We start from the raw sequence: 18,657 nt of genomic DNA, 5'->3' as shown, positions 1-18,657 counted from the left end.
ATAGCAAAACTGTGGCAAGGCATGATGGGACGAGTAGTTTTACAACAGCTGGAGGAACATAGTTTGGCCATGCCTGGTCTAATCACTAATGCTGGGTACACACCAGAATGATTTGGGCTCAATTCCCCCAATTTAGATGCGATTTGACAGATTGTATGTAAAAATAGCCGAATTGAGCATGTTTTCAATGCGATTCCGGTCCAATGCACGTCATTTGGTCGCTTTGGAGATTTTACCTGCTGCACTATAGATTTGTCCGTTGGATTGGATACAGATTGTTTGCAGACCGTGTACTCCAACAAACTGTGCGACCGTCATACGATATCAAGGAAATCAACGCACGATCATGGTCGTTCTGGTGTGTGCCCTACATTACAATTATCCCTTCATGTGCAGAGTATCCGCTGAGCAATACCTTGCACATGTATCTAAATGTTTGTGCCAGGTTAAAAGTGTAACAATGCAAAGGTAGTACAGGTTGAGTATCCGGTATCCGGACATCCCTTATCCGAATTATTCCAAAAACCGTGGTTTTTGGAATCATTCGAATTTTTTTTTTATTTTTTTTTTTAACCCCCTAACCCTCTTTTCATACTTACCAAGTCCCCGGGCATCCACAGCAGGCCTCCGGCATCTTCTCCAGGGTCTCCAGCGGTCCCAGGAATGCATTGCGCGAGTGTGCGCGCGCGCCGGTGACGTCACCGGTGCGCGCGCACACTCGCGCAATGCATTCCTGGGACCGCTGGAGACCAGGAGAAGATGCCGGAGGCCTGCTGTGGATGCCCGGGGACTGCGCGGACGCCGAGGGACGCCCGGGGACCATCAGGGGACAGGTAAGTATGGCTGCAAAAAATTATTCTAAAAACCGGAAAATTCCCCTATCCGAAATGCTCGCGGTCCCGAGCATTTCGGATAGGGGATACTCAACCTGTAATAATATACACACTATGGATATAGAAACCACCTACAGCATGGTACTGGGTTTCTCTCTCGGCCATAAACTAGGCATTATTGATATAGCAGAGTAGGAAATACACCGGACACCTGTAATGCCCAGCAAACATGTTTAGTGTACAGACGTTCTGCTTTACTGATTCAAAGTACACCGAAATATAATGTTCTAATACAGCCTACCCACATGCCGATATTAAGGCTTTTTCTAAGTTTTTGCTTAGTTTGGCAAAGTCGCTTAGCAAATGCCCTCACATCGGTGTATGTGTGGGGGCTATATCGGCAGCAGTGCGCGTCCCCGCGCGTCTTTATCGCTGGCCGAGATTGATGGACAGTGTCCATCAATCTAGGCATCGGCAGGGTTCTCCCACCGAAGAACACTGGCGCTGTCTGCTCGCTTAGCACACAGAGCTGACAGCTCGCTCTGTGTGCTATGCGATAGCGGCACAGCACAGCCCGACCTAGCATAGCTAGGTAGCCCTGCACACATCGCTATGTGTGTAGGGCCCATAAGAGCAAATGACCCTCTGTCCATATTACTGAAGTTTTGTACACATGCTGCGATTCTGGCTCATGGACGATTATCTAAACTTACAATTTTGACTATGGGCTATTTGGCCTATACACCATACACAAACACATAGTTAACTGTTACCTGCACAGTCTATGCCAACCTATGTCTATCCAGCTGTTGTGAAACTACACATGCCAGCATGCATTGCCACAGTGTTAGCATTCACTAAAAGAAAAACCGTGGCAAGGCATGCTGGGACTTGTAGTTTCACAACAGCTGGAGAGCCACAGCCTGCCCGTGCCTGGTCTTTGTCATACCGTATAGATTGCGGCCACACATCGGTATCGCATGCAGGGTTAACAAGCTAACTTACTAAATAATTAGAAGCACTACTGTGGCTGTCAGTGCCCTCATGCAGTGGCAGCACAGAAGTGCCACTACTGCGACAGGCAGTGCCCTCGTACAGCGGCAGCATGGAAGAAGCACTACTGTGGCTGTCAGTGCCCTCGTACAGCGGCAGCATGGAAGTAGCACTACTGTGGCTGTCAGTGCCCTCGTACAGCGGCAGCATGGAAGTAGCACTACTGTGGCTGTCAGTGCCCTCATGCAGCGGCAGCATGGAAGTAGCACTACTGTGGCTGTCAGTGCCCTCATACAGCGGCAGCATGGAAGTAGCACTACTGTGGCTGTCAGTGCCCTCATGCAGTGGCAGCACAGAAGTGGCACTACTGCGACAGGCAGTGCCCTCGTACAGCGGCAGCATGGAAGAAGCACTACTGTGGCTGTCAGTGCCCTCGTACAGCGGCAGCATGGAAGTAGCACTACTGTGGCTGTCAGTGCCCTCATACAGCGGCAGCATGGAAGTAGCACTACTGTGGCTGTCAGTGCCCTCATGCGGTGGCAGCACAGAGGTGGCACTACTGCGACAGGCAGTGCCCTCGTACAGCGGCAGCATGGAAGTAGCACTACTGTGGCTGTCAGTGCCCTCATGCAGTGGCAGCACAGAAGTGGCACTACTGCGACAGGCAGTGCCCTCGTACAGCGGCAGCATGGAAGAAGCACTACTGTGGCTGTCAGTGCCCTCGTACAGCGGCAGCATGGAAGTAGCACTACTGTGGCTGTCAGTGCCCTCATGCAGTGGCAGCACAGAAGTGGCACTACTGCGACAGGCAGTGCCCTCGTACAGCGGCTTCATGGAAGTAGCACTACTGTGGCTGTCATGCGGTGGCAGCACAGAGGTGGCACTACTGCGACTGGCAGTGCCCTCGCACAGCGGCAGCATGGAAGTAGCACTACTGTGGCTGTCAGTGCCCTCATACAGCAGCAGAATAGAAGTGGCACTACTGTGGGTGGCAGTTCCTCTTATATAGGGGCAGCATGAGGGCACTACCCTCATACAGCGGCAGCCTGGAAGGGGCACAACTGTCCTGAGCCTACAGTACACACAGCACTGTGCTCACCAGGTAAAGCACAGCAGCCAGCATTATAACCTTTCAATACTAACTACAACACACACACACATAGAAAATACTGGCAATAACATGGAAGTCAGGAAGCTGCCCGCCCGGGGCACCGGGGTGTGGGAGGGCTGCATGCAGTGGGTGTGCAGGACCCAGGTCTGGCCGGGGTGGGAGGGGAGCAGAGAGACAAAGGAGGAAATCCGATCCCCCAATGAATCAAGGAGCCCTCATGGCAGTGCCCTCGTACAGCGGCAGCATGGAAGAAGCACTACTGTGGCTGTCAGTGCCCTCGTACAGCGGCAGCATGGAAGTAGCACTACTGTGGCTGTCAGTGCCCTCATACAGCGGCAGCATGGAAGTAGCACTACTGTGGCTGTCAGTGCCCTCATGCGGTGGCAGCACAGAGGTGGCACTACTGCGACAGGCAGTGCCCTCATACAGCGGCAGCATGGAAGAAGCACTACTGTGGCTGTCAGTGCCCTCGTACAGCGGCAGCATGGAAGTAGCACTACTGTGGCTGTCAGTGCCCTCATGCAGTGGCAGCACAGAAGTGGCACTACTGCGACAGGCAGTGCCCTCGTACAGCGGCAGCATGGAAGAAGCACTACTGTGGCTGTCAGTGCCCTCGTACAGCGGCAGCATGGAAGTAGCACTACTGTGGCTGTCAGTGCCCTCATACAGCGGCAGCATGGAAGTAGCACTACTGTGGCTGTCAGTGCCCTCATGCGGTGGCAGCACAGAGGTGGCACTACTGCGACAGGCAGTGCCCTCATACAGCGGCAGCATGGAAGAAGCACTACTGTGGCTGTCAGTGCCCTCGTACAGCGGCAGCATGGAAGTAGCACTACTGTGGCTGTCAGTGCCCTCGTACAGCGGCAGCATGGAAGTAGCACTACTGTGGCTGTCAGTGCCCTCATGCAGTGGCAGCACAGAAGTGGCACTACTGCGACAGGCAGTGCCCTCGTACAGCGGCAGCATGGAAGAAGCACTACTGTGGCTGTCAGTGCCCTCGTACAGCGGCAGCATGGAAGTAGCACTACTGTGGCTGTCAGTGCCCTCATGCAGTGGCAGCACAGAAGTGGCACTACTGCGACAGGCAGTGCCCTCGTACAGCGGCTTCATGGAAGTAGCACTACTGTGGCTGTCAGTGCCCTCATACAGCGGCAGCATGGAAGTAGCACTACTGTGGCTGTCAGTGCCCTCGTACAGCGGCAGCATGGAAGTAGCACTACTGTGGCTGTCAGTGCCCTCATGCAGTGGCAGCACAGAAGTGGCACTACTGCGACAGGCAGTGCCCTCGTACAGCGGCAGCATGGAAGTAGCACTACTGTGGCTGTCAGTGCCCTCGTACAGCGGCAGCATGGAAGTAGCACTACTGTGGCTGTCAGTGCCCTCGTACAGCGGCAGCATGGAAGTAGCACTACTGTGGCTGTCAGTGCCCTCATACAGCGGCAGCATGGAAGTACCACTATTGTGGCTGTCAGTGCCCTCATACAGCGGCAGCATGGAAGTAGCACTACTGTGGCTGTCAGTGCCCTCATGCGGTGGCAGCACAGAGGTGGCACTACTGCGACTGGCAGTGCCCTCGCACAGCGGCAGCATGGAAGTAGCACTACTGTGGCTGTCAGTGCCCTCATACAGCAGCAGAATAGAAGTGGCACTACTGTGGGTGGCAGTTCCTCTTATATAGGGGCAGCATGAGGGCACTACCCTCATACAGCGGCAGCCTGGAAGGGGCACAACTGTCCTGAGCCTACAGTACACACAGCACTGTGCTCACCAGGTAAAGCACAGCAGCCAGCATTATAACCTTTCAATACTAACTACAACACACACACACATAGAAAATACTGGCAATAACATGGAAGTCAGGAAGCTGCCCGCCCGGGGCACCGGGGTGTGGGAGGGCTGCATGCAGTGGGTGTGCAGGACCCAGGTCTGGCCGGGGTGGGAGGGGAGCAGAGAGACAAAGGAGGAAATCCGATCCCCCAACGAATCAAGGAGCCCTCATTCACCTGACGCCCCCCCTGCCAGGCATCTTACCGCAGCGTGGGCCCCACGCAGGCCGTGTCCGTGCTCTCGATCTCCTGCAGGATCCTCTCGTGTTCGGTGACGGTCTCCAGGCTCTCGCTCTCCGCCATCTTGCAGGGATAGGTGGCCCGGGCCGCCGCCGCCGGCGACAGCAGGCTGCTGCGGTTACTGGTGCTGCTGGGGAAGCAGGGGCGGCGATGCGCAGTGCGGCCGCTAGAGGGGGCTAGAGATGCTGCTGCTGCTGCTGCTGCGGCAGGCCGGGCTTGGACAGGTGCAGGGATGTCAGGAGCCATAATGCCCAGAGGTCTCTGCTGACCCCAACCGTATTGAATTGCAGGGCTGGCGACCACTGATCGAAACAAAGTAATATAATTGCAAAAAAAAAGGAACACAGAAGTGTGTGCAGCCACAAGCTCTCCATCATTCACTGAGGAGGTGACTTCTGGGAGGGCCAGGAGAGGCTGGGAGATGTAGTTCTCCCAGCTGCTGTCCCCTGGGGGATCACACGCATTGTGGTAATTCAAACCTGTTAGCTGCGGGACGAATTCAGTCCCCCCGGCCGGTTTGGGGTTTGCGCACGCACAATGACATATGTTGACATGAAAACCACGTGTCGGCCTTTTCGGTGTCAACCATGTTAATATTGACCATTTATAGGTGTCAACCTAGTGACTGTCCCTGCCCCTGGGCAGCTTACAATTTGTATTCCCCATTATACATTACACTAGGGTTAATCTTAAAGCAATTAAATTACCAATGTATATTAGGTTGTGAGGGGGACATTGGAGTTTCTGGAGGAAAGCCACACAAGCACAGGAAAAACATGCAAACTCCACAAAGACTGGACCCTCGTGGGAAGTGCTGTGACATGGCAAAGATTGCGCCATCTGTGCTGCCCACAGTTTTGGAAGGTGAAGACTCTAGAACAGGGGTGGGGAACCTTTTTTGGGCCAAGGGCCGTTTGTATGGGTGAAAAATCCTCCATGGGATGTAAACATTTCTATTACAAATTGTCCTGATGCAGCCGTCCCACGCTCCGGCGGCTGCCGCTGAATAGGACTGACAGTCTCCGGCTGCTGTTGATTACGAGGAATCTCGCGAGAACGACTGACCTCTCACGAGAATTCCCCTGTACTTGACTCCCGGCAAAGCCGCCGGGCGGGTGGGAGGGCCGCATAAGGGCCCCGGGCCTGAGGTTCCCCACCCCTGCTCTAGAACAATGGTTCCACACTGTTCATAAAACATGGCCTCCTCGAGTATCCAAAATGTTTTCCTGGCACCCCTAGCCTAAACGTTTTTCTTTATGAAATCCAGAAGAAATGATTACATTATTTTAATTGTGTTTACTTGTTTCCTTAATTCCAATTATGTGTCGGTGGACAGTACGGTGCTTCTGTCTGTCCGCATTTTTTATGATCAACATCCGCTAGCCCTCATTCCGTCTATCACATGGACCATAAAGAAAATTACATTTGGTCCTGGACAATGAACCATAAATGCTGGGCCTGATTCGGTGTAGCACATGAGTTTTAGACAGTAGCGCATGAGCTGTGTGACGTGTATACAAGTCCTCACGGATCTGTCTCCAACAATTTCCTTCATCTGTAAAATGGGCATTTGGTCTATGCTGCAGGCCCGGGCTGCTACAACTGGTTACTACTAACATACATGAGTCCAAGTGACTCCTGTGTCAGTCCGATCTAGTACATTGTCCCTGAGATAGTTAAGTTCCATACACACTAGACGATATTGTGAACAATATCGCTTAGAAATCCCTTTCTGAGTGATATTGTTCACAATATTGCCTAGTGTGTACACTCAATATCGTTAACGATGAATGTTCCTGAATGTCACTTGCCAGTGCCGGCACTCCCCCGGTCCCCACCACAACCAAGAACAGCATCGACGGGGAGTCGTGTGTATGGGGCCTTAGTGTGAGTAGCAGTGATAATTATTACTGCTTCTCTTGCATGCAGAAAAAGTGGAGGCATTATTATTATAATTATAATTTTATTTATAAGGCGCCACAAGTGTTTCGTAGCACCGTACAAAGGAACAGTACAGGGAGACAAAACTTAGCATTACATTGAATAAATAACAAAAATAGAGTACAGGTAAAGAGCACCACAGGTCAATACACATTACAGCTTAAATATAAGTAGTGAGGCTTGAGGCCAATGATGGAGATGAGTTTGCGGACGAAGATGGTTACTGAGTGTTTGAGTATAGGAGAGCTGTGAGTGACATGTGAAGAGAAGAGGGCTTTGACAACAGGAGGGAAGAGGGCCCTGCTCGGAGGAGCAGCAATGAATACACAGTGGCTTCAGTATTCTCATTCTGTTTGCCTTCCATTGCATTGATAATGCAGCCACATTAACACTTGCGTGTGGACCATACACACAAGGTGACTTTCAGCTGAAAATCGCCTGTGTGTGTGCCATACCGACAGCCGACTGGCAATGATGCGTGCTCCCGCATCAGCACCAGCGTGGTGGGCCGTCTGCTGGTTTTACCAGAACGTCTAGCGATGGTGGCTGGTTTTTCATCCGCCATCGCTAGGTGTGCCTGCTTGTCCGCACCGCCCATCAGGCTGGCTGGCTCCACACGGAGGATGCTCCCTCCGCCTGGCCACAAAGTGATGTTCTCTGTACGCCACTGCTTGACCCCCCCACCCTGCTCAGCACGGAGCCCTGGCCACCAATGTTATAAGACAGTAAAACATACATTGCTGGCTTGTCCCAGCATTGTATATATTACTGGCACCACTGGGCACCAATGAGGGTTTATTACTAAGTAATATATACATTGCTGGCACAAGCCAGCAATGTATATGGGATGCAGTTGAAATCCTGGCGGTTGGAATCTCGGCGGTCAAAATCCCGGCACTTTATCCCTCTATGGGTGTCCACGACACCCATAGAGGGAGAATAAATTAGTGTGACGAGCATAGCAAGGCACCAGGCCAGCAGGGGGGGGGGGGATCCACGTCCCCCCCCCTGTCGAGATTCCGCCATTGGGATTTTGACCGCCGGGATTTCGTACCAATCCCATGTATATATTACTGGCACCAATGATGATTTGCAGTATTAACCAGTATATATATATATATATATATATATATATATATATATATATATAACTGGAAGATTGGCAGCACTCGGATGACTTGAAATAACTGGAGACCACACAGGTTCAAGATCTTTCGAGATTTAATCTCGTCATCAGATTATCAGATCATCTGATGACGAGATTAAATCTTGAAAGATCTTGAACCTGTGTGGTCTCCAGTTATTTCAAGTCATCCGAGTGCCGCCAATCTTCCAGTTATATTTGCCAACCCAGTCGGGCTAGTGCTTGGGAAGGCACCGGGCGCCAATATATCACAAAGCAGAGGAGTGCCGGCTATTCCACTATATATATATATATATATATATATATATATATATATATATATATATATAGAGGTAAAGAATCAGGCTGGCACTCGAGGGTCTTAAGTAGTAAAACAGTGTATTCACAGCAAATAGCTCCAACGTTTCGGGGGCTGCGCCCCTTTGTCAAGGTGTGTGATTAACAAATAACTCTAAGATCTTACCTTAAATAAGAAGTGGTGAGAGAGAGGCAGCGTGGGACGCTGTGCTCCGGCTGCCGTGGCGCTGGGGGTGGAAGCGGAAGTGACACGCCGGACAGCTGACGCTGCCGGATGTGTCAGATTGTCGGAGCTTGGAACGCAAGCTCTGGCGTAGTCATGGAGACCACACTCTATTGGCCAGGGGATTCCAGCGGCACCATCGCTACTAGCGGCTCACGCTGCCTGTGGATAAAAGATGCATACATGAGTGACATGTATTACAAAACACAATTAACAATTACAAATCTCGTGCGCAACATTATACATACTGGAAGTGTCAGCGGGGACACCTATCTAAAAACGTGACAATGTGCATTATAAAAGGTCTGCAAACTAATGAACCGGTGGACCACCACATCTATTTCAGTGTCAGCTCTAAATAAGCGGTCTGGGTCAGCCGTGGTCCAGAACGCAACGGGGATGTGGGCGGTCAATGTAAACTGGCTCTAATAACGTGCTCAGGGGGTCATGGTGGGATTACAGTCGGCACACACTCTTAAGTGTCACGGGTCCCTGCTTGCTGGGTTGGGACACTATGGGGAGTCGACTGACGTTACAGTTAATGTCGTCAAAGTGTGGTCAGGGAGTTATCCTGCACTACTAAGGGCCCACTGATAGGGTCTATACAGGACCTGGGTAAGTGTATCCACCTGAGGTGTGACTGCCACATATTGTTATATATTGGGAGGCACATTTCAAAGAACAATAGGGTGTAAGTGGGGAAGATCCCTGTGGGTTTCTAGATAGGCTTAAATACACCTTCTACATAGTACTACATAGATACACTTACCCAGGTCCTGTATAGACCCTATCAGTGGGCCTCTTCCTTTCTTTACCACCTTGGGCTGTCCTTGCAACTTTTTCTGGTGCTGTACATCATGTAACCTTGATTCTAAACCCATACTTGTGCATCGGGCTGATAAAGTCTCAAACCTCTATTATCTCTAACCTCTGACCTAGGCCCACCCCTCCTATGAGGGCTATCTGTGTGCTTTTTCTTCTCTCCGCTCATTCTTTCTGTCCCTTTAAAATTTCTTCTGATTGTGTAATAATGTGTTTTGACTATGTAACATGCATCCTTTGTGCAACTAGATATGTGCAGGGGGTTTTGTCCAGCACCCCCACTAGCACCTTTGATTCAGTGCTCCGGAGATCACCCAATAGTCCCTGGTTTCTTACGCATCACAGCCACAGGCTCCCCCAGGGAATCCTACGGGCAGACGATTTATGGGCACGGGCACCACCTCAGGGTCACCACTCAGCCCCCCAGAGACATAGGGGTCTTCAGTAGGAGAGTCAGCCCCGTTCAACCTCAGCCAATTATTGTTGGTTTACCCTCTATTTAGTACGTTTTCCTTTCCTCCATCGTAGAGGCTGCTTTACTATGTTGGTTTATGTCCCTTAGTAGTGCAGGATAACTCCCTGACCACACTTTGACGACATTAACTGTAACGTCAGTCGACTCCCCATAGTGTCCCAACCCAGCAAGCAGGGACCCGTGACACTTAAGAGTGTGTGCCGACTGTAATCCCACCATGACCCCCTGAGCACGTTATTAGAGCCAGTTTACATTGACCGCCCACATCCCCGTTGCGTTCTGGACCACGGCTGACCCAGACCGCTTATTTAGAGCTGACACTGAAATAGATGTGGTGGTCCACCGGTTCATTAGTTTGCAGACCTTTTATAATGCACATTGTCACGTTTTTAGATAGGTGTCCCCGCTGACACTTCCAGTATGTATAATGTTGCGCACGAGATTTGTAATTGTTAATTGTGTTTTGTAATACATGTCACTCATGTATGCATCTTTTATCCACAGGCAGCGTGAGCCGCTAGTAGCGATGGTGCCGCTGGAATCCCCTGGCCAATAGAGTGTGGTCTCCATGACTACGCCAGAGCTTGCGTTCCAAGCTCCGACAATCTGACACATCCGGCAGCGTCAGCTGTCCGGCGTGTCACTTCCGCTTCCACCCCCAGCGCCACGGCAGCCGGAGCACAGCGTCCCACGCTGCCTCTCTCTCACCACTTCTTATTTAAGGTAAGATCTTAGAGTTATTTGTTAATCACACACCTTGACAAAGGGGCGCAGCCCCCGAAACGTTGGAGCTATTTGCTGTGAATACACTGTTTTTCTACTTAAGACCCTCGAGTGCCAGCCTGATTCTTTACCTCTACACCATCTCCGCTTGTCGGGCACCGGGGCAGTTGACCGAGAGGAGCGAGTGCCGGACCGCATTGCCCTATATATATATATATATATATATATATATATATATTACTGGTACCACTGGGCACCAATGAGGGTTTATTACCCAGTAATATGTAATATATAGGGTCTGGGGGAGCTGCAGGTGGGTAGCGTCAGGAGAGGTATTGGGCACAGTCTGTGGTAGAGGCAGGGACCAGAGAGCAGAGTCCATGGCGAGCGGCAGCATCAGACACCCCTATCGCTGCCGGCTGCACCACCCGCCCATGTAAGTGAAAGTGTGGGCAAATAGCCAGTGGCGTAACTAGAAAAATAGCTCCCCTCCCACCGTAAAAATTCTGTCCCCCCCCCAAACATGCTGACAGCGTCAGGAAACATGCTGACAGCGGCAGGTACATACTGAACAGTACCTGCGCTGCTTGGATCCATCAGGGTCCGGGAGGAGAGCATCCTGCTCTCTACAAGTGAGGAAGGGGGAGCTGTAGCCACTTTGTGACACCTCTGGATAAATGTGACGGGGCCTACACACAGATATGCTGAGCGTTCTGAGCAATGCTACGCTCAGCACACAGCGAACTGTCAGTGATGTATGCTGAGCGACCTGTCAGGGCCAATGATCTCTGGTGAGAACACTGGCCCTGACCGGTGATTAAGTAGATTTATCCAGCATGCTAGATATTAATCCCCAGGCGATAGCGGCACACGTACTGCGCATCGCTATCACTATGGCCCTTACACACGGAGCGATGTAGGAGCATTTTCTAATCAATCTAGTGAGATCGCTTAGAAAATGCCCTGAAATCGCCCCATGTGTAGGCCCCATTAGAAGATGATTGGTTACTGCAGTAAGTTTCCTGTTTTGTTTTTTACAAAGTTGAAATGACCGCTTTGATCATTAGTTAACTATAACTATTTTTAATTAGCATGACAACAGTTGGATCATTTACATACAAACCCAGTATTGTTAGATATCTGAAAGCCATAATTCATATTCATGAGATAGACATCTCTAGTAGCTTATACTTGTAGACTGCTAAACACACAGGCCCTTATTCTGGTTCTCTCGCAAAGGCAAATTCATTCTCAAATGGACAAAACCATGTGCACTGCAGGTGGGGCAGATGTAACAGAGATGTGCAGAGAGAGTTATATTACAGTGTAAAAATAAAGCAGTCAGTATTTTCCCTGCACAGAAACAAAATAACTCCCCCAAATGTAACTCTCTCTGCACTTGTTACATCAGCCCCACCTGCAGTGCACATGGTTTTGTCCATTTGAGAAGGAACTTGTCTTTGAGAGTGAACCAGAATAAGGGCCGCAGTTGTAGAACAGGGTAAATGACTGTGGAATAAATTCAGTTTAAAAAGATCTAAATGACGACTTCTGACGGCAGATTAATGCGCGTCTGTGGGCGCTGATTACCTTAATGTAGATCCAAGTGGCAGCTCCAGCGTTTCTATCTCCGCACACGCTTTCTCATAGATTTTATCCCCATTATCCTCCTCTGATTGTATTCCTGACATCCCAGCTTTTCTGTCTGCAGCCGTAGTTGCGGATCACATACTGTCTGAATTGGAAATTTGTATTTTGTTTTCACTGAAAAATAGCACGTCGTCAGCATAAAAAGGAAAAAAAATGATTATCTCGCCCTAACCTGACCCTGGAAATGCTGAACAGGGAGTTAATGACAAACAAAGGAAACTCATTTCTAGATAAATACAGACAGTACATTTTAAAACTGTTCTCAGACGCGGTTAGGTGAGCGCAGGACATTGGCACCGGTCATCAGAACAGTATATAACAGCATTATCTCTGCACAGTGGGGGTTATTCTGGTTGAATCGCTCAGATGCGAATTGGCATCTTTGCGAGTCAAACGAACCCCGCCTTGCGAATGGTGGTGAGCCGGCCCACCATAAACATTCATTCGCAGCCTGCAGGGTAACGCCAACATCATTCGATGGTCGGAGACCATCGGATGATGTGGAACCTGCATGCATATGTTAAGTTGCTCTAAGCAACCTTACATATGCATGCACGTTCTGAAGGAAGTGGGCGGGCAGCTGACATCTGGTGATGTCACGGCCTCATTAGCATGCGAACGCCGAGTACGCCCAGCTGTCCTGCGTGCATGCACCCAGTATACAGACTTCGCAGTGGGTGCACGCACCCTGCATATGCACATGTGCAGTAAGGGCTACTGCAAGCTGACCTGAATAAAGTCCAGTGACCCGGTGAGAACACCACAAGCAGGGGATGGGTAAAGTTGGGCATTTAAACCTTGGTTTCTAAAGCACCATGTCCTTGATCTGTTCTGCATTAGTGTTTTAGTACATGATGATGTATAAATGATCAGGGTGCCAGTCGGGGTCCCGACAGGCATTTACCCGACGTCGGGATCCCGACTGTCAAAACACAGACAGCCGGGTTCCCGACGGCCACCTGCTATTTTCCCTCGTGGGGGTTCACGACCCCCATAGAGGGAGAATAGAATAGGTGGCTCGCGTATCGAGCCACCGTGCCCGCAAGGGGCTTAGTTGCGCTCGCCATGCTGTCTGACTCCGGGCAGTCAGGATCCAGACGTCTGGCTAATGACTGTCGGAATCCCGACTGTCAGAACCCTATACCATACCCAATGATTAAACCTGTATTACTTTCCCACTGTATACCGTATTCATTTTTCATTTGAATCCCAAATTCAGCAATTTTCAGGGGAACACTGAGACCTTTAATAACAACATTAATCAATAACATTCTGAGGAAACAGGATCCCATGTGGAGGCTCTGGGGCTGGGTGTGGGATAACTGTTGATACATCTGGCCCTGTGTGTGACACATGCGCAAACTTCCTCCGCTGTTTTTAATGCATGCTAGGTCCTTGAGAAAATTGCGAGATGCAGCCGCTTGTGCACTTTCATCCTACTCACAATCAGGTTCTGTGATGACATCTACAAAAATAAATGAGATAGTAAGAACGGTGCTGGGAAAGGGCATTCTCAGTAGTGCCGCATCTCCACACAACTGCAACTTATTCTGACCTGGACGTCAACCTATATACTAAAATAGATATTTGTAGTGAGAATCTCTTGGCGCTAGTATGATTGAAGGTCGCCTATCTAGAGTAAAGGGATAACTCCCCCTTAATCCCTAATATCAAATGTAAATATACAAAAAGTAAACTCTAAATTCTGGCACTCCTCTCACGAACACTTTTTATCAGGGTAATATAGAGTGAGTATAAAAAATTATTTCAAAATCAAGTTATACTCCCCTTCTGTTAAATTACGGCTCTTTTCCTCAGATTCTGTCCTCTAATATATCTAAATAGAAAAAATACAAAATACAATGTGATGGGATGGCGTACCCCTACTCAGACCGTGAGTAGGGGTACGTTATCCCATTTTAAAAGAATCCTTGATATACTTGTCTTAACCTATAAATAGTGAGTTGGGGTACGCCATTAGTATACCCTCAGACAAAACCCACGTTTGACAGAAGTGATTTTACACATTGGATTTTCTATTTTTTCTATTTCAGAAATCTGAAAAACATCCGAGGAAAGAATCAGGAAAATTTGTATTAGATCCTCGTGGGAGCCAAGAGCCATCATTTAACAGAAGGGGAGAATAACTTGATTTTGAAGTAATTTTTTATACTCACTCTTTATTACCCTGCTAAAAAGTGTTCGTGAGAGGAGCGCCAGAATTTAGAGTTGACTTTTTGTATATTTACTTCAACCTATATACACCTGCTAGGGGTATATCTTATCCACCTAGTATAAGGCCAGGTGCACACATGCAGGGGCTGGCTCAGATCAATTCCAGAGCACTAATATGCACATCATCAATATATATGTTGTGCTGACATAGCTACTGACACATAGGGGTACATTTACTAAGATGGGAGTTATATTAAAGATGGGATGTTGCCCATAGCAACCAATGAAATGCAACTTCTTGTTTATTTAGCCCCTTCTAGAAGATCAGGTCAGGATCTGGGTCACAAGACACACATATTTACCACTCTAGTTGTCTCCGTGTTCCAGGTCCTGCTATCATCTGTGCTGGTTGTGTGTCGTACGCAGCACAGTCTCCTGAGCTCACCCGGTGCCACTGATGCTGAGCAGCATTCTCCTAACGGATGTGTATCCAGCTCCCCGTGGCCGCCACTGCCATTATTACAGACCACAGACATGCTTTCTCCAAACAGACTTTACCTCCCGAATCCAAACATGGGTGCAGGGCCGCCGACAGGGTGGTGCTGTGAGTACAGCTGTCCCGGGCCCTGGCCTGTAGAGGGGCCCGGGAAGCTGCCCACAGTGGCACGGTGCTATCCTCCCACCCCCGCAGCCACACACCGCCTCCCCCACCTGGCGCCCAGCCAGGCACGCACAATACACAGTGCAACCTGCAGAGCGCCTAGTCTAGGACACAGAGTGGCTCGGAGCTCTGCAGGCTGCATTGTGCAGTGTGCGCTCCCGAGGAGATGCACACAGAGAGTGGAGGCGTGCAGGAAAAGGGTGATGCCACTCCACCGCAGCTAGGTAAGTAATTGTACTCGTGTGGATCGGGGGGGCGTAATATTACTCGGGGGAGGGGGCCTGCATGGTTGCAGCTATGTTTGGTCAAGTCACATACATCACTACAGCAAATCTGCTGCAGCCTGCATCCCAGCTGATTACCCAGCCAATCCCCACTTCCCAGTGATTATAAGTTTCCTGTGAAAGCACTTCCTGATTGTCAGTGCTATGGTTGTCTTCCGCTGTGTTGGTTGTCTCTCTCTGCTGTGGTTTGTGTTCTGCCTTTAAGCTATTGGGTTGCCAGCTCCTGAGGGTTCCTATCCTATTAAAGAGACCTGCACAATTTCCATCCAGCGGTGCCGCCTGACTCCATCGTTGCTCCATCATTGATTCCTGTAACCATCGGTGCTCAATCGATTCCTGCCACCATCGGTGGTCCATCATCGATTCCTGTCACCATCGGTGTTCTACCATCGATTTAGCACCTCCAGCATCACCATGCCTTGGTCAGTATCGGGTCATCACCTTTGTACAGTTGTCTGCATCTATGGAGTTTTATTACCAACTTTGCATCTTTCATGATTTCCACAAGTACATTTACTGCCATAAAGTGATATATTCTGTGTTCCTCTATGGGGATACCCGATTGCTGATACTCAAGTCTGATAACATCTGCCGCTGTGAATTATATCTCTCCTGCATAAAAGTCTTGTTTTACTCTCGTTCTAGCATGCCTTAGGGCCTCCAAATTAATCCAAAAACCACAGTTTCCAGAATAACCTATGTTCAGCGGCGTAACTATAGCACCGCAGCCCCCGCCACCGCGGGGGGGGGCGCTGTGCATGTGGGGGCGCCGGGGGCTGCGGTGCTATAGTTAAACCCCCCTCAATCCCCCGCAGACTTACCTATCGTGCTGGTCCCGGCGGCTCCGTTCTTCTGCTGAGGACCACCACAAAATGGCCGCCCCCATATAGCACATAGTTCTCTGAAACTGTTTGCTGTATGGGGGCGGCCATTTTCTGGTGGCCCTCAGCAGAAGAACGGAGCCGCCGGGACCAGCGCGATAGGTAAGGCTGTGGGGGATTGAGGGGGGGGTTTGCATGGGCGGCGGGGTAGGGGTGCTTGGCGGGGCGGCAACGGGGGGGCGCCCCCCCCCCTAACGGCGGGGGGGCGCCCAAAACGTAGCTACGCCACTGCCTATGTTAACGGCAAAAGCATTACGGAGCATAAGAATAAGGCAGAGGTTTTAAATACCTTTTTCTCATAGGTTTTTACTAGGAAGGAGCAGTCATGGTAATCTACAGGCATCACTAAAAGGATGATCCCAGTAATAAAAAATATGGAATTCCCTGCAGAGGCAAAATAAAAATGTATAAATCACGAGACCAGACGGGATTCACCCGAGGATTCTGACGTAACTGAGGGAGGAGTTAGCTAAAGGTGGCCATACACCTCCAGATTTATCTTCAGATCTGTCTGGTTGGAACAAAAACATAGTTATGGATGAGAGCAAATGACAGTTGACCATTTGCTTGGAAATGCTGCCAAACTGTCATTCAGAAATTACCAGATTTTTGTTCCAACCAGCCACATCTGAAGATAAATCTGTAGGTGCATTCTATAATTGAAAAATTACTTTCATCTTTTATTGTTCCAAAGAACTGGAGATTAGAGAAAGTAGAACCACTATTTAAAAAAGGTAAAAGAGATGACCCAGCAAATTATAGACCACTAACCGTAACATTGGTCATATGTAAATTATTTGAGGGAATTTTAAGAGATGGTATCCAGGAATATTAACCTTAACGCATGTGAATGCCCCCTGCCCACTTACCCCCCCCCCCTTCATGCAAGCATGCAAGTCGCTAAAGGCACCCCACATGGGCATATGTGGGGAATGAAACAACTTAAATCAGGCCCAATGTGCAGAGCAAATACACACCAGATAGGCTTTGCAAGTGAACTTGGCTAAATGACTCTATACCAGCCTCAGAGTGTCATAGGGTGATTGTGTACGTACTTGTTGTACACAGATGTACAGTATATGTTGTTCATAGATAATAAGTTAAATCAGCTGGTTAGAAACTGCCATAAACCAAATTAAGTCAAATTGGATTCATATGTTTTGTTTGGGGGCATTGTTAGCTATATATCTTGTTAAATTACAGATGACGCTGACAAAACGCTCACATGTCCATTGTGGAAAAACATACTGTAAAGAAAAGTACAATTCTTCCTCTGCAGATATAGATAAATGATGCATACAAGTAAGTAAGGGATCCTAGCAGCAGGGTGACAATATCTGGTTCTCGTATTTTAGGGGGATTCTGATACTATGCACAGAGTATGGATTGATTGGTCATTCCGGGTGTGTCCCAGACAATAGGTCCATCAAAATCTGTCAGTGCAAGACTTTGTTTAAAGACTATCCAAAGGAGGTAGCAGAGAAAGAATCTCTTGCGTTCTGGGAAACTTTTTTCACAAAATAAATAAAATCCTCTACTCAAAAATAGTAAAACTAACTGAGGTACCCGGTGTTGCTCAGATGCAGAACGCGTTCCCCCGGTCAAACGTCTGCCCAGCATACACCAACTTGATATCGGACAGAGGTCCTGGCCACTCCAATAGGCATCCCAGACCACTTGCCATCCCTCTCTGAAGTCCTCATCCAAATCTATCCAGTGGGAGGCCCTCAACATGCTCCCCATGCCCATGATGTGCCCAGCATACACCTCTCTGTGGTCAGCTCCCGGATCTGACCTAATTTTTTTCTTAAACCCAATGTCCTCTACTCATCTATGTATTGTTTTTTGTTTTTTTGTTTTTTTTTCTTTTTATTTGCAATTTTTGACATATAAAAACCAGGACAACAAAGTCCGTACATTTTATACACGACAATACAATCATACAAGACAAAAACATTCCCTATTTGACAAGAGTTTTTCCCTTTTTCCGAACAGTTGGTTTGTTGGGGCACTCTTCTCTGGCTTTTTGCCAATCTCTCCAAAGTTTAACCTTTTTATTATTATCTTTCTTCCCCGGCGTTTCCATCTTATAATTATGTTCTATTTTGCTCACTACCTTCTGCAGTGTGGGGCTCTGCTCCTGTTTCCACAATTGCGCGATTGATGCTCTCACTGCACATATTATTTGATTTAATAAATACTTTTGTGCGTTATTTAGTTCCGTTGGAAGTATGTGCAAAAGGGTCATTTGTGGCGTCAATTGTACTGCTGAGCCGACACACTGCAGAATTAGGTTTCCTATCTCTGTCCAGAGATCTATCAAACTATCACAGGCCCAGAATATGTGTTTTATGTCTCCTTTTTTCTCGCATCTCCAG

General features: G+C 49.0%; 1 protein-coding gene across 5 annotated transcripts in view; it reads right to left on the bottom strand.

Annotated features, from left to right (window-relative positions):
- Positions 1-12,344, bottom strand: part of EXOC6 (exocyst complex component 6) — a 277,290-nt gene extending 264,946 nt beyond the window's left edge. For 3 of the 5 annotated variants that reach the window (XM_083149343.1, XM_083149345.1, XM_083149346.1), the window contains exon 1: positions 12,219-12,344. In XM_083149343.1, coding sequence (XP_083005469.1) covers positions 12,219-12,319 — 101 coding nt within the window. In that variant the 5' untranslated portion in view covers positions 12,320-12,344. Of the gene's footprint in view, positions 1-4,968; positions 5,153-12,218 lie in introns of those variants that run through there. The other 2 variants (XM_083149344.1, XM_083149347.1) reach the window with 2 other exon arrangements.
- Between the last annotated feature and the right edge of the window lie 6,313 nt (positions 12,345-18,657).

Source organism: Crinia signifera, chromosome 6, assembly GCF_055691185.1.
Source record: "Crinia signifera chromosome 6, ASM5569118v1, whole genome shotgun sequence".
Lineage (NCBI taxonomy): Eukaryota > Metazoa > Chordata > Amphibia > Anura > Myobatrachidae > Crinia > Crinia signifera.
This window is presented reverse-complemented; position numbering and strand designations above follow the sequence as displayed.